Source organism: Haliotis rubra, unplaced genomic scaffold, assembly GCF_003918875.1.
Source record: "Haliotis rubra isolate DU_JTF1 unplaced genomic scaffold, ASM391887v1 Scf441, whole genome shotgun sequence".
NCBI lineage: Eukaryota > Metazoa > Mollusca > Gastropoda > Lepetellida > Haliotidae > Haliotis > Haliotis rubra.
Window position 1 is genome coordinate 766,350 of NW_025767126.1, and position 14,509 is coordinate 780,858.

Consider the following 14,509-nt stretch of genomic DNA (forward strand, 5'->3'; position numbering starts at 1 on the left):
TATTATATGATATCGCTCCATGGGGTGTGATATTTTAGTGGAAATGCGCGTTATGTGAAAACATTGGAGCTTTTAGCCGTAGCGTTGGATTACGTTAATGTGAGAGCTAGATGATTTATGTAGTGTTGAATTTAAAAATCAAAATATAGTCTAAAATGAGAAATATCCCCCACACAAATCATACATTTGAAACACACATATATCAGTGTCTCATATTCTACTCTCAATTCTACTGCATCATGTGTGTTAAAAAAGTACACAGACGTGCAAAAAAAGGTATACTCGAATGTTTGTACGTGGCTAAAATGGAACGAACATGTATATGCGATGTTGACGCAGCTATGTTGAAGCTGTGTTGAAGCCATGTTTAGCATTGTGTCTTGAAACATATTGAACGCTTTGGTCAAATCCAGTTTACAGTGTATACTTTCTTTTGACTGACAATTTTAAAAACGTGATAAGATAAGAGAAAATTGAAGTTAAGGTTTGATACACGAAAATGTAATTTTTATTATGATGCCACAGTGTGTTTCTATCCTGTTTAAACATGAGTGAGTTGCGAGTGTTTAATCCATTATAAATAGTCATATGGACTTCTCCATTGATCAATATTAAAATCAACATGAACATTTGAGTTTTAATAAAAAGCATTACAGTCAACAATGACCTTGAGATACATGATTTTATTTATGACGTATAGTATTTAAGTATTTAAGAATATTATTTAAGTCAACTCGTTCTAGTTTAGATATCATATGGACTTCTCCATTGATCAATATTAAAATCAACATGAACATTTGAGTTTTAATAAAAAGCATTACAGTCAACAATGACCTTGAGATACATGATTTTATTTATGACGTATAGTATTTAAGTATTTAAGAATATTATTTAAGTCAACTCGTTCTAGTTTAGATGTCATATGGACTTCTCCATTGATCAATATTAAAATCAACATGAACATTTGAGTTTTAATAAAAAGCATTACAGTCAACAATGATCTTAAGATACATGATTTTATATATGACGTAATAAATAGATATTTTATCATGATATGTAACTTCCCGGGAGTCGATATTCGCCGATTGTTAGGAGTGAGTGAGTTAAGAAACGAATAACGGCCTACTGCATCAGCGATCTGCACTGAATGACTTCACACGTAAATGGTTCAATTGATGCCCATGTCATGTTCAATTATTGCAATAATTGAACGTACCTCAGTACTAATAACTTAACATGTCAGGTGTCAATATGCGTTTGTCATCCGAACCGGGGTGTTACATGCACGGGGATTTCGTGACGTTATTGTAGACAAGAGCACGTGCAGCACGAGGTCTCGCGGGGCTCCGTCAACTACGGTGTCATATGGAAGTCCCCCGGGAACGAATAGTAACTATTGCGAACGCAATTTGTTGGGATCGACCTGTCCAGGGACAAGGTCACAGCTCGGGTTAAAAGTCTTAGTTGTGGGTCAGAGACCCATTACCTCAGATGACATCGTTAATTACCGGGAAACTTCGTAATGAAGTGCCGATTGTGATTAGTACTGTCCACCAGTGTGATGACCCCAGGGTGTTCTCGTACAGACAGGGTGGCTCCGATATCACCGAGTTTCAGCGGACTTTGACTGCTGGTCAAGCGGTGGACTTGGGTCACAAGACATTTTATAACCAAATCTCGATTTGTGTAATTTACCGTTGTATATTGTATTGGTAGCCTCAATGCCACCGATAGGTTAATGCAAAAAGCGCAACAATAAATCCGTCATACCTGAAACAAATATGTTCGCTACAGCCCATGCAAATCTGTTGGGGTTGAAATGGGTAAGTCTAGATTACTATAGGTTCTGAAAATGAAGAAAGTCTCTGATCTCCAGTTTATTATATTTTAATGAGATAGAGATGGCACAACTTTCTGGATGATCAACTTCTCTATTTTCACAATAGCGACGTTTCGGTGTAGATTCTTATACCGTTTTCAAGCATATGGGGGAATGATGGGGGTACACCAGTTTACACATGTACATATAATAATGGGATTATAAAATATGATTATAAAATATATTAGCTTTTACAAACGTAAGTATGAAATCTGTATTTCTATGTTCAGGGGAGAGTACACAGTTCCGTCCAACACATATCAGTCATTGAAAGGTGACAACTCGATGTACAGATTAGCGAGTCAATCCTGGGATTAAACACAATGTGAGTGAGTGAGTGAGCGAGCGAGGGATTATCGTCACATCGGCAATATTTCAACCATATCGGTGAATAAAGTAAGGCACTTTTTTATAATATTCCACTGATTTTTTTAGAGTGAGTAAGTTTGGCTTTACGCCGTTTTTCGCAATATTCCATCAATATCACGGTACGACACCGGAATTGGACTTCACACATGCTTTCTGCATCGAGAAATTCAACCACGCTGTTCTTCTACTATCCATTATCCTTTGCCGGGTGAAGGTCGGCTGGCCTGAAAAGTGAAACAGAAGGATTTCTGGACGTCACATTCCCTTCCCTCGTTTGTCTCACTGTCCCTGAACCATATAATTTTTTACCGTTCCTTCCAGCCCCTGATGTGATAAGGAAGCCTGAAATAAAACAAGCGTAGACCATCCACAGGTCCTGAATTAATATCCTATCTCAAGGGGTCTTATTTTCAATTCTTTGTTTTTATCACATTTATATATTCGGAGGCAAGGCATTAGTCTACTCAAAACCGTCAGGGAACGATTTGTATCGGAATGTGAATATGAAATATATATTCTGTAATGAACAGAGTTGGAAGTCGCTGAGTGCTGTGCCAAGCTGAAGAACAATAAAGCTGGTGGTGCTGACAAGATCGTGTACGAGCACCTAAAGTATGGTGGCAGAACCTTGATGTTTCACTTGGCAACCCTCTACAACATCATTCTTGAATCCGGACATATCCCGACAGCTTGGCGCGAGAGCATCCTGGTGCCTCTGTACAAAGGTGGGAATAAATCAAAGAAAGACCCGAACTCTTACCGTGGCATATCACTCTCCCCTGTGTTGTCAAAAGTGTTTGAGATGGTGCTCCTGTCTCGACTGGACGGACTAAATCAATCTGATACCTTCCCCCACCCACAACAAATGGCATACCAATCTCAGTTATCTGCCCTTCACACATCCTTCAACTTGCAAGAGACGATACGCCATTACCACGAGCGGAAGGAGGATACCCATGTTGTGTTCCTGGATACATCAAAGGCCTTTGATACAGTATGGCACAGTGGTCTCAAATACAAGTTATTCGAGTGTGGAGTTAAAGGCTCCTTGTGGACTGTTCTTGACGACATGTACACGGGAATGATGTGTCGAGTTTTCCTTGACTCAATGTGCTCTAGGCCTATCCCCATGATGCAGGGTATCAGACAAGGTGGTACTCCCTACTCCAGAAACTCTCTGAGTCGAATCTCGGCGCTGTCGTGATGGACTTAAGCGTGTGTTCTCCCACTCAAGCAGATGATGTAGCACTCATTTCATCAAGGCTCTCTGCCCTTAGATCGATGGTGAGGATTTCGGAGGAATACAGCAACGACTGGAGATACGTACTGTCCTCCTCCAAGAGTGAAATTGTCACTTTTCCATACCGGCCGAGATCTCAGCAGCTAGAGCAGGTTGAAGTCAGGTTGTATGACCAACCTCTCCCGTGGAAGGAATCAATCCGCCATGTTGGGATAGTCTTGTCAGGAAACATGTCAAGCATAGAGCATGTGACGCTAGCTGCCATTTCCTTGCGGTCCGGTGTGAGATCACTGACAGCTTGCGGGTTTCACCCACGGTTTACAAACCCAATCATCAGCCTGACAGTTGTTAACCGTGTGTTTCTTCCCAAAGCCCTGTACGGGTCGGAACTGTGGACTAACCTTTCCAAAGTTGAGATCTTAATTCTGGAGAGATCATACAGACACGTCATTAAATCAATCCAAGACTTGCCTCGTACCACTCGAACTGATAGTTGTCTTGGACTCCTTGGAGTGTTGCCTCTAGAGGCAGTTATAGACCAGCGGAAGTTGTGTTTCCTGGGTGGTCTCTTGAATATGGACCACAGATATCTACCTCACAAACTGTTTATATCCCGGTTGATGGGCTACTTGCACAACGTCCCATCGTCATCGTTTGGATATGTGCCTGATGTAGTCAGGGTGCTTAAGAAGTACCTACTCTATTGTCACTTGGAAAAATTCCTAGAATCAGGGTCCTTCCTAGGGCGTTCGAAGTGGAGGAGAATAGTGAAGACTTCAGTCAGAGAGTATCATGTAGCACAATGGAACAGTCGGTTGGCAGATGACTCTGATCTTCACAAGTTCCAGCGGATACATCGCCAGCTTGAAGTCCACCCTGCATGGAAGGTGTCATTGCTTGATGCATCACTCAGACGGCAAGCTAACTTTGTCATCAAAGCCTGTGCTACAGTGAGAGACCTATGTGAAGCAGGGCTGTGTCATCGGTGTGGGATGATGTACGATGACCCCCTCACGCACGCCGTAGTTGTGTGTGGATACACAGATGCAACTCGGGACGAACTGTGGACAGGCCTAATCAATGTTGGGCCAATCGAATTCAGCGTGAAACTTCACAACATGAACCCAAATGAACTTACAGAGTGCTTGTTGTCGTGTACAACCGACTTTCCTCTGATCAAAGAGGACTTGATTGAGTTTTCCACTCTGTGCATAAAATACATCACCATGATGTACAAAGCTGTGTTCCAGTGACTCATTGTGACTCTTGCATTTGACTGATTAAGAAAACGTGGTATTGGCTCTAATGCGCACGGAAATCCTGAAATAAGTGCATAAATATTGTCTCTTTCTGTACTCTTCACTATGGAGGAATAAAAGATTATATATATAGATACCCGGGTTTGGTCCTAGTTCACATCTCTACTGACAGTGGGTGATGCGGAATGTTACAGTGTAGGGGAGTTTCCATATTCTCCTGAAAGTTCTTGGCCAGTTCGACAAGGAAGCCGTTCCCTGGGAGAAGTCCAATTCACTGTCTAGGATGCTTGTACAAGGGCCGAGGACCCTGAGCTGATGTACAGCCTATCAAGTCTAACTGTGAAAGAATCGCCTGACCTCTCCCCTCTCTCTCTCTCCCCCCCCCCCCCCTTTAATATTTTAGTAATGAATATTTACATTTTAATCTGTGTTCGCGTAAAGGTGAACGTATCTTGACCCACCTGCAACTTCCATCATAAATGCATTCAAAGGCATGTCAATTGTTCACCTAAAGAATCACTGGAACATGAAATACAGTCACACCTGGATATACCGCCCCTTGTACTACTCAAAATATGGATCAGACAAAATATTTATCACTATGTCAACTTTGAAAAAACTCTCTCAGTAACCTTGATCAATCAACTTTTGAAGAAGAGTCGTATTGGCTATGAATAGTATACATGTAATATTAAGAGACTGTGTTCCTTAACTTTTGTAATTGAGTATACAATCGCAGTTCCGTGTGAATCAGTCATGCTCTTACTAAATCTTTCTTGTCCTCCACGATATATGGGTTTAATAAAATATTTACCATAATTAGACTCACGGTAACAACTTCATAGTCACCTCGTCTTATCCAGAACATTTATATGAAATTAATAGCTGGCTATATGACAGTATGTGTCGAATCTTGTTTACATAAACCATGAATATTTGAAAAAGACATATAGATCAGTCAGTATTGCTTTACCCACGTACATAAAAGGTTTATAAATGTGCTAGATTATTAAGTGTTACGACCCGTGTTGCGGGATTTGCATTATTTATACATCGTTACCCTAGAACTTCAACACTGTTATTGATGGTATATATCATACATCTGCTACATGCAGCAGGGACTGATATATATATAGTGCCATCAAAATGTGAAGAAACATAAATCACAATGTACTGAGACCAGCGGGGAACGATCGGCTGTAATCACTGGTCTGAATTAAAAGGTGAGTGAGTGAGAGAGAGAAAGAGAGAGAGAGAGAGAGAGAGAGAGAGAGAGAGAGAGAGAGAGAGAGAGAGAGAGAGAGAGAGAGAGAGAGAGAGAGAGAGAGAGAGAGAGAGAGAGAGAGTGAGTGAGTGAGTGAGTGAGTGATTTTTTTAGTTTTACGCCACCTTTACGTAGTCGTAAATTGCAGGTTTATGGTCGTATTAGTCACTTCATGCACTTGACTGGCGAATATTGTTTTACGCCGCTTTTAGCAACATTCCAGCAATGCCACAGTGGGGGACACCAGAAATGGGCTTCTAATTAAAAAGAGAAAACAAGCCGTGTGTATTGTTCAAGCATTGGAGTACATGTATGGGTGTGGATGCGGATGCGGATGTTGGTGTGGAAGTGGGTGCGAGTGCGGATGCGGGTGAAGGTACGGGTGTGGATGTGGGTGCGGTTGAGGTTGCGGAGGTTGGAGCGGGTGTGGGTGCGGGTGCGGATGTGGGTGCGGTTGAGGTTGCGGAGGTTGGAGCGGATGCGGGTGAGGGTACGGATGTGGGTGCGGGTACGGATTCGGGTGAGGGTACGGATGTGGGTGTGGATGCAGGTGCAGGTGCAGGCACAGGCACAGGTGCGGAGGTTAGTGCGGGTGTGGATGGGACGGCGGGTGCGGGTGTGGATGTGGTTGTGGTTGTGGGTGTCTCTCATTCACTCACGCATTTTCGTTAAGGTACAGACACGGTTGTTTTCAATGGACGGGGTAGCCTAGTGGTTAAAGCGTTCGCTCGTCACGCCGAAAACCCGGGTTCGATTCCCCACATGGGTACAATATGTGAAGCCCATTTCTGGTATTCCCCGCCGTGATATTACTGGAATATTGCTAAAAGCGGCGTAAAACTAGACTTACTCACTCACTCAATGCATGACACCAGTCTTAAATAACAACCCCGTTGGGTTACCTCACATTTACCTCCATATGGATAAACATTAACTTGTATGTATCAATGTCAATAATTCATGTCCAAAATTTTACTAATTTTCCCTATTCATAGCTGTAAATGACTTTCTCCCTTGCACAAACACATTCATTGAGCATTAAGAAGTTACATTGGGCAGATCTATAAGAGTTCCGTCAATATATATATTGTCTTATAATGACAGGAAAAGATATTTGTTTCTCACTAAGCCCAATAATTAACATGCTTAATTCTTACGCGTCGGAAATCCATTGAGAACTTTGGCTTGATTACCTATGGGAATGGGTGTGATGGCCGCCTTACTTCCCTGTGAGGGTTACAGTAAGTGTGGCACGGACGACATTTTTTTCATGAGCAACCTACTTTAAACACAAGGTTACAGGCATGGTGATGGCGTAAACGTAATTCGGTGTGTTGTGAAAGTAAAAGAGAAACCAGTGTGTTATCATTGAACAGGGTTGGTCACACAGCACTGTGCCAGGGACACAGCGTGCCTGCGTGTGTGTGCGTGTGTGTGTGTGTGTGTACACGTGTGTTTTAATAAAACAATTACCATTTATATAGTGCTGGGACATGCTCTAAGCGCATACAACCAGCACGATGGACATTATTGCCCTCGATAGCCCAATCTGCCTGTATACCACCGGGTACCCATTTTCTGCTGAGTGAGAAGAGGCAGTTTTGAACAAACTCACTTGCTTGCGGCGTGACGACATAGGTGCTTCGTTGTGGAGCAGGACAGAAGTCCTAAAAACTCTCAGAAGTCAAGCTGCCAAACACGGTCACCAATCCATGGACTCTCCGTGACCAGCGTTGCTGAATTTCCCCAGATTAGTGACCTGCGCTCTAGGATAAAGTCCTTTGAGTGAGTACCGGGCAGTCAGGGTCAGGCTCGCTGACTTGGTTGACACATGTCATCGGTTCCCAATTGTGTAGATCGATGCTATGGTATCAATCACTGGATAGTCTGGTCCAGATTATTTACAGACGGCCGCCATATAGCTGGACTATTGCTGAGTGCGCCTTTGAGTGAGTGAGTGAGGGAAGGAGAGAGTGAGTGAATGTGTGAGTAAGGATTTGAAAAGCATCAGTTGTATCATGACGTGTCAGGTACTTAATGACGGAATGTGGAACGCTCTAAACCGTTGACCGCTACTGAAACCCATCACTGGTGAACCACCCTTGAAGTTCCTGCTTAGCATAATTCTAACTGCCTAGATCGATCTTCACGATGTCAATCACACTTTTCTGGTCCAAGATCGAGTCTTCATCGAACGCCTTCACATAGCTGTACATTGATGAATTCAGTGGCACCCAACCAACAAGACAACAAACCCCCAAACATTGGGGAAATCCATGTACACCATAGTGCTCATAATCGGAGCTGATCTGGGACTCGAACCCACGATCAGCGGATCCTGATTACCTAAGGTATGCAACTCTGCAGTGCAAGTCGATGCACAATTAATGATTTGGACACAGTACAATACGACGATATAAGCCACCTTTCCAGTGAACGCATTACCCATAATCATGGATGAAAACATTAAAACAATAACGTGCCCTCACACATTGTCAGATCACAATACCAAAATATCAGGTATGTGTAACGGCCAGCGTGTTTGAAATAAAAACAGGCATTCAAATCTGAGGTGTTGTCTGTTGCCGCCACACGTCACGTGCTGGTCTATTTCAGTAGACGTCTTGGTACCGTGCTGGTAAGATCCCGATGAACACAAACAGAATTCTTAATCTCGTTGTATAAAAAGACACACATGCGCATCGATCTCAAAGGAAATCTAACGCCAGAAATAAATACATCTCCATAAATACTGCACCGCCAGATAGATTTTTTCGGCTGTTTTTTCCCTGCCAGACCACCTTGAAGAAATGATAGGTTATTGACTTATCGTTGAATCGATTACGCAATCGTTGATCCTTTGGTTCAGATTAGGTCACTGAACATGCCCCTTTAAACAGTGAATATAAAGTTCACTGTATCGAGTAAAATTGTAGAGCCAGTGAGTCATTCCAGTGAAATCTCGTTTACACGACATTCGAGTTATCAGTAGTTCGAAACAGTGAGTATGGTTTTACGCCGGTTTTAGCAATATTCCAGCAATATCACGTCGGAGGGCACAAGAAATGGGCTTCACACATTGTACCCATGTGGGAAATCGAACCCGGGTGTTTAGCGTGACGAGCGGACGCTTTAATCATTAGGCTACTCCACCGCTTGGGCTTTTAACGAAAAAACCCCAACAAAACTAGTCGTTGGTTCGAATCCAGAGTTATGACGCATAAGTAGTCAATACAAAACCATGCACGTTGGCATACCATAATGGTGATCTGCTACTAATGTGTCACTTCCTTTGATCTACTTGGAACGCAGGGCGGCGGGGGTAGCCCAGAGGTTCAAGCGTTTGCTCGTCGAAGGTCATGGTTCTATGCGTGAAGCCCATTTCTGGTGTCTCCCGCCTTGATATTGCTGGAATATTGCTAAAGGCGGCGTAAAACTAGACTCACTCAGGTGGTCAAACTGCAAAGTAATTGGCTATGGAATTGCCCACCACTGTCATGACTTGGATTTGAAATTATTGATTCTTTGTGAAGAAGATACGGTGTAAGGTAAGGTATTAATGTAAAACTCCAGGTGTTCTTCTTTGAGTGGCATTTTAGAAACCTGTCGATACGTATGCTTGTACCACAGAAAAAGCAAAAGCAACTCAACCTTTGCTCCGGGTGCTAGTTGGTGGAGGTCTTTCTCAACGTTGGCAATAAATAGCCTAGTGGTTAAAGCGTTCGCTCGTCACGCCGAAAACCCGGGTTCGATTCCCCACATGGGTACAATATGTGAAGCCCATTTCTGGTATTCCCCGCCGTGATATTACTGGAATATTGCTAAAAGCGGCGTAAAACTAGACTTACTCACTCACTCAATGCATGACACCAGTCTTAAATAACAACCCCGTTGGGTTACCTCACATTTACCTCCATATGGATAAACATTAACTTGTATGTATCAATGTCAATAATTCATGTCCAAAATTTTACTAATTTTCCCTATTCATAGCTGTAAATGACTTTCTCCCTTGCACAAACACATTCATTGAGCATTAAGAAGTTACATTGGGCAGATCTATAAGAGTTCCGTCAATATATATATTGTCTTATAATGACAGGAAAAGATATTTGTTTCTCACTAAGCCCAATAATTAACATGCTTAATTTCTTACGCGTCGGAAATCCATTGAGAACTTTGGCTTGATTACCTATGGAATGGGTATGATGGCCGCCTTACTTCCCCTGTGAGGGTTACAGTAAGTGTGGCACGGACGACATTTTTTCATGAGCAACCTACTTTAAACACAAGGTTACAGGCATGGTGATGGCGTAAACGTAATTCGGTGTGTTGTGAAAGTAAAAAGAGAAACCAGTGTGTTATCATTGAACAGGGTTGGTCACACAGCACTGTGCCAGGGACACAGCGTGCCTGCGTGTGTGTGTGCGTGTGTGTGTGTGTGTGTGTGTACACGTGTGTTTTAATAAAACAATTACCATTTATATAGTGCTGGGACATGCTCTAAGCGCATACAACCAGCACGATGGACATTATTGCCCTCGATAGCCCAATCTGCCTGTATACCACCGGGTACCCATTTTCTGCTGAGTGAGAAGAGGCAGTTTTGAACAAACTCACTTGCTTGCGGCGTGACGACATAGGTGCTTCGTTGTGGAGCAGGACAGAAGTCCTAAAAACTCTCAGAAGTCAAGCTGCCAAACACGGTCACCAATCCATGGACACTCCGTGACCAGCGTTGCTGAATTTCCCCAGATTAGTGACCTGCGCTCTAGGATAAAGTCCTTTGAGTGAGTACCGGGCAGTCAGGGTCAGGCTCGCTGACTTGGTTGACACATGTCATCGGTTCCCAATTGTGTAGATCGATGCTATGGTATCAATCACTGGATAGTCTGGTCCAGATTATTTACAGACGGCCGCCATATAGCGGGACTATTGCTGAGTGCGCCTTTGAGTGAGTGAGTGAGTGAGGGAAGGAGAGAGTGAGTGAATGTGTGAGTAAGGATTTGAAAAGCATCAGTTGTATCATGACGTGTCAGGTACTTAATGACGGAATGTGGAACGCTCTAAACCGTTGACCGCTACTGAAACCCATCACTGGTGAACCACCCTTGAAGTTCCTGCTTAGCATAATTCTAACTGCCTAGATCGATCTTCACGATGTCAATCACACTTTTCTGGTCCAAGATCGAGTCTTCATCGAACGCCTTCACATAGCTGTACATTGATGAATTCAGTGGCACCCAACCAACAAGACAACAAACCCCCAAACATTGGGGAAATCCATGTACACCATAGTGCTCATAATCGGAGCTGATCTGGGACTCGAACCCACGATCAGCGGATCCTGATTACCTAAGGTATGCAACTCTGCAGTGCAAGTCGATGCACAATTAATGATTTGGACACAGTACAATACGACGATATAAGCCACCTTTCCAGTGAACGCATTACCCATAATCATGGATTGGATTACCATGATGTAAAACATTTAAACAATAACGTGCCCTTACACATTGTCAGATCACAATACCAAAATATCAGGTATGTGTAACGGCCAGCGTGTTTGAAATAAAAACAGGCATTCAAATCTGAGGTGTTGTCTGTTGCCGCCACACGTCACGTGCTGGTCTATTTCAGTAGACGTCTTGGTACCGTGCTGGTAAGATCCCGATGAACACAAACAGAATTCTTAATCTCGTTGTATAAAAAGACACACATGCGCATCGATCTCAAAGGAAATCTAACGCCAGAAATAAATACATCTCCATAAATACTGCACCGCCAGATAGATTTTTTCGGCTGTTTTTTCCCTGCCAGACCACCTTGAAGAAATGATAGGTTATTGACTTATCGTTGAATCGATTACGCAATCGTTGATCCTTTGGTTCAGATTAGGTCACTGAACATGCCCCTTTAAACAGTGAATATAAAGTTTACTGTATCGAGTTAAATTGTAGAGCCAGTGAGTCATTCCAGTGAAATCTCGTTTACACGATATTCGAATTATCAGTAGTTCGAAACAGTGAGTATGGTTTTACGCCGGTTTTAGCAATATTCCAGCAATATCACGGCGGAGGGCACAAGAAATGGGCTTCACACATTGTACCCATGTGGGAAATCGAACCCGGGTGTTTAGCGTGACGAGCGGACGCTTTAATCCATTAGGCTACTCCCACCGCTTGGGCTTTTAACGAAAACCCCAACAAAACTAGTCGTTGGTTCGAATCCAGAGTTATGACGCATAAGTAGTCAATACAAAACCATGCACGTTGGCATACCATAATGGTGATCTGCTACTAATGTGTCACTTCCTTTGATCTACTTGGAACGCAGGGCGGTGGGGGTAGCCCAGTGGTTAAAGCGTTTGCTCGTCGAAGGTCATGGTTCTATGCGTGAAGCCCATTTCTGGTGTCTCCCGCCGTGATATTGCTGGAATATTGCTAAAGGCGGCGTAAAACTAGACTCACTCAGGTGGTCAAACTGCAAAGTAATTGGCTATGGAATTGCCCACCAGTGTCATGACTTGGATTTGAAATTATTGATTCTTTGTGAAGAAGATACGGTGTAAGGTAAGGTATTAATGTAAAACTCCAGGTGTTCTTCTTTGAGTGGCATTTTAGAAACCTGTCGATACGTATGCTTGTACCACAGAAAAAGCAAAAGCAACTCAACCTTTGCTCCGGGTGCTAGTTGGTGGAGGTCTTTCTCAACGTTGGCAATAAATATGTCCGATTTAATTTGTGGCGGTGTAGGGGCACATTTCAGACCCTGGGATGGTACCTGCTTGACAACAGTACAAGAATCTGTCTCAAAACGTCGCACTCCCGAAATATAAGAAGTTGATATCCATAAAGTTTGTCAATATTGCACCAGGAAGTGATGCCTTCGAACAACAGATACCATCCTGTGTGTCCATGTTAACATCATACCTTGTCCACAGCACCAGGTGTGTGGATATAATTTAACACAACACCAGGTGTGTAGATATCATTTAACATAACATCATGGTGTGTAGATATCATTTAACATAACGTCATGGTGTGTGGATATCATTTAACACAATACCATGGTGTGTAGATATCATTTAACATAACATCATGGTGTGTAGATATCATTTAACATAACATCATGGTGTGTAGATATCATTTAACACAATACCATGGTGTGTAGATATCATTTAACATCACATCACGGTGTGTAGATATCATTTAACATAACATCACGATGGTGTGTAGATATCATTTAACATAACATCATGGTGTGTAGATATCATTTAACATAACACCATGGTGTGTAGATATCATTTAACATAACACCATGGTGTGTAGATATCATTTAACATAACACCATGGTGTGTAGATATCATTTAACATAACACCATGGTGTGTAGATATCATTAAACACAACGATATGGTGCGTAGATATCAATTAACATAACATCATGGTGTGTATATATCATTTAACATAACATCATGGTGTGTAGATATCATTTAACATAACATCATGGTGTGTAGATATAATCAAAAATAACATCATGGTGTGTAGATATCATTTAACATAACACCAGGTGTGTAGATATCATTTAACATAACATCATGGTGTGTAGATATCATTTAACATAACGTCATTGGGTGTAGATATCATTTAACATAACATCATGGTGTGTAGATATAATTTAACATAACATACGGTGTGTTGATATCATTTAACATAACATCATGGTGTGTAGATATCTTTTCATACAACACCATGGTGTGTAGATATCATTTAACATAACATCATGGTGTGTAGATATCAATTAACATAACATCATGGTGTGTAGATATCATTTAACATAACGTCATGGTGTGTAGATTTTATTTAACATAACACGGTGGTGTGAAGATATCATTTAACATAACATCATGGTGTGTAGATATCATTTAACATAACATCATGGTGTGTAGATATCATTTAACACAGCACCAGGTGTGAAGATATCATTTAACATAACATCAGGTGTGTAGATATCATTTAACATAACGTCATGGTGTGTCGATATCATTTAACGTAACATCAGGTGTGTAGATATCATTTAACATAACATCACAGTGTGTAGATATCATTTAACGTAACACCAGGTGTGTAAATATCATTTAACATAACATCATTTGGTGCAGATATAATTTAACATAACACCAGTTGTTGAAACAACGAATGTGTGATTACATAGCATTTTGAAATTTTAGTTTGTGACGAAAAATCGGTCTAAATCTGTAACTTTCAAGTCCAAGGCTACTCACAAGCTTGCTTCAAGAGTGTCATATTTACCAAAATGACATTGATTAAAAAATCACTATATTTGGATTCTGGTTTGAACCATATAATTTGAAATATAACACGTGTACATATCAGTGGCTATGAGATGCAACTGATCCCTCTTTCTTAATGAACAACCTGTGTCGTATCTTGAAAACTGAGACGTCCACCTCATTTCCTGCTGTGTAAGTACTTTT

At 41.8% G+C, this 14,509-nt stretch overlaps 1 protein-coding gene across 1 annotated transcript; it reads right to left on the reverse strand.

Moving 5' to 3' along the window:
- Nucleotides 1-4,901: 4,901 nt before the first annotated feature.
- LOC124289439 lies at nucleotides 4,902-6,662 on the reverse strand. Its single transcript, XM_046726056.1, has 2 exons — nucleotides 6,320-6,662; nucleotides 4,902-5,002 (listed from the first exon to the last, which is right to left on the reverse strand). The coding sequence occupies exons 1-2, from the start codon at nucleotides 6,660-6,662 to the stop codon at nucleotides 4,902-4,904; spliced, it is 444 nt and encodes a 147-aa protein (XP_046582012.1).
- Between the last annotated feature and the right edge of the window lie 7,847 nt (nucleotides 6,663-14,509).

Coding starts and splice junctions, on each gene's coding strand:
- LOC124289439 (XM_046726056.1), bottom strand. CDS start 6,662: ATGAGAGACACCCACAACCACAACCACATCCACACCCGCACCCGCCGT. Junction 5,003..6,319: donor CCGCATCCACACCCATACAT/GTACTCCAATGC, acceptor GACTTCTCCCAG/GGAACGGCTTCCTTGTCGAA.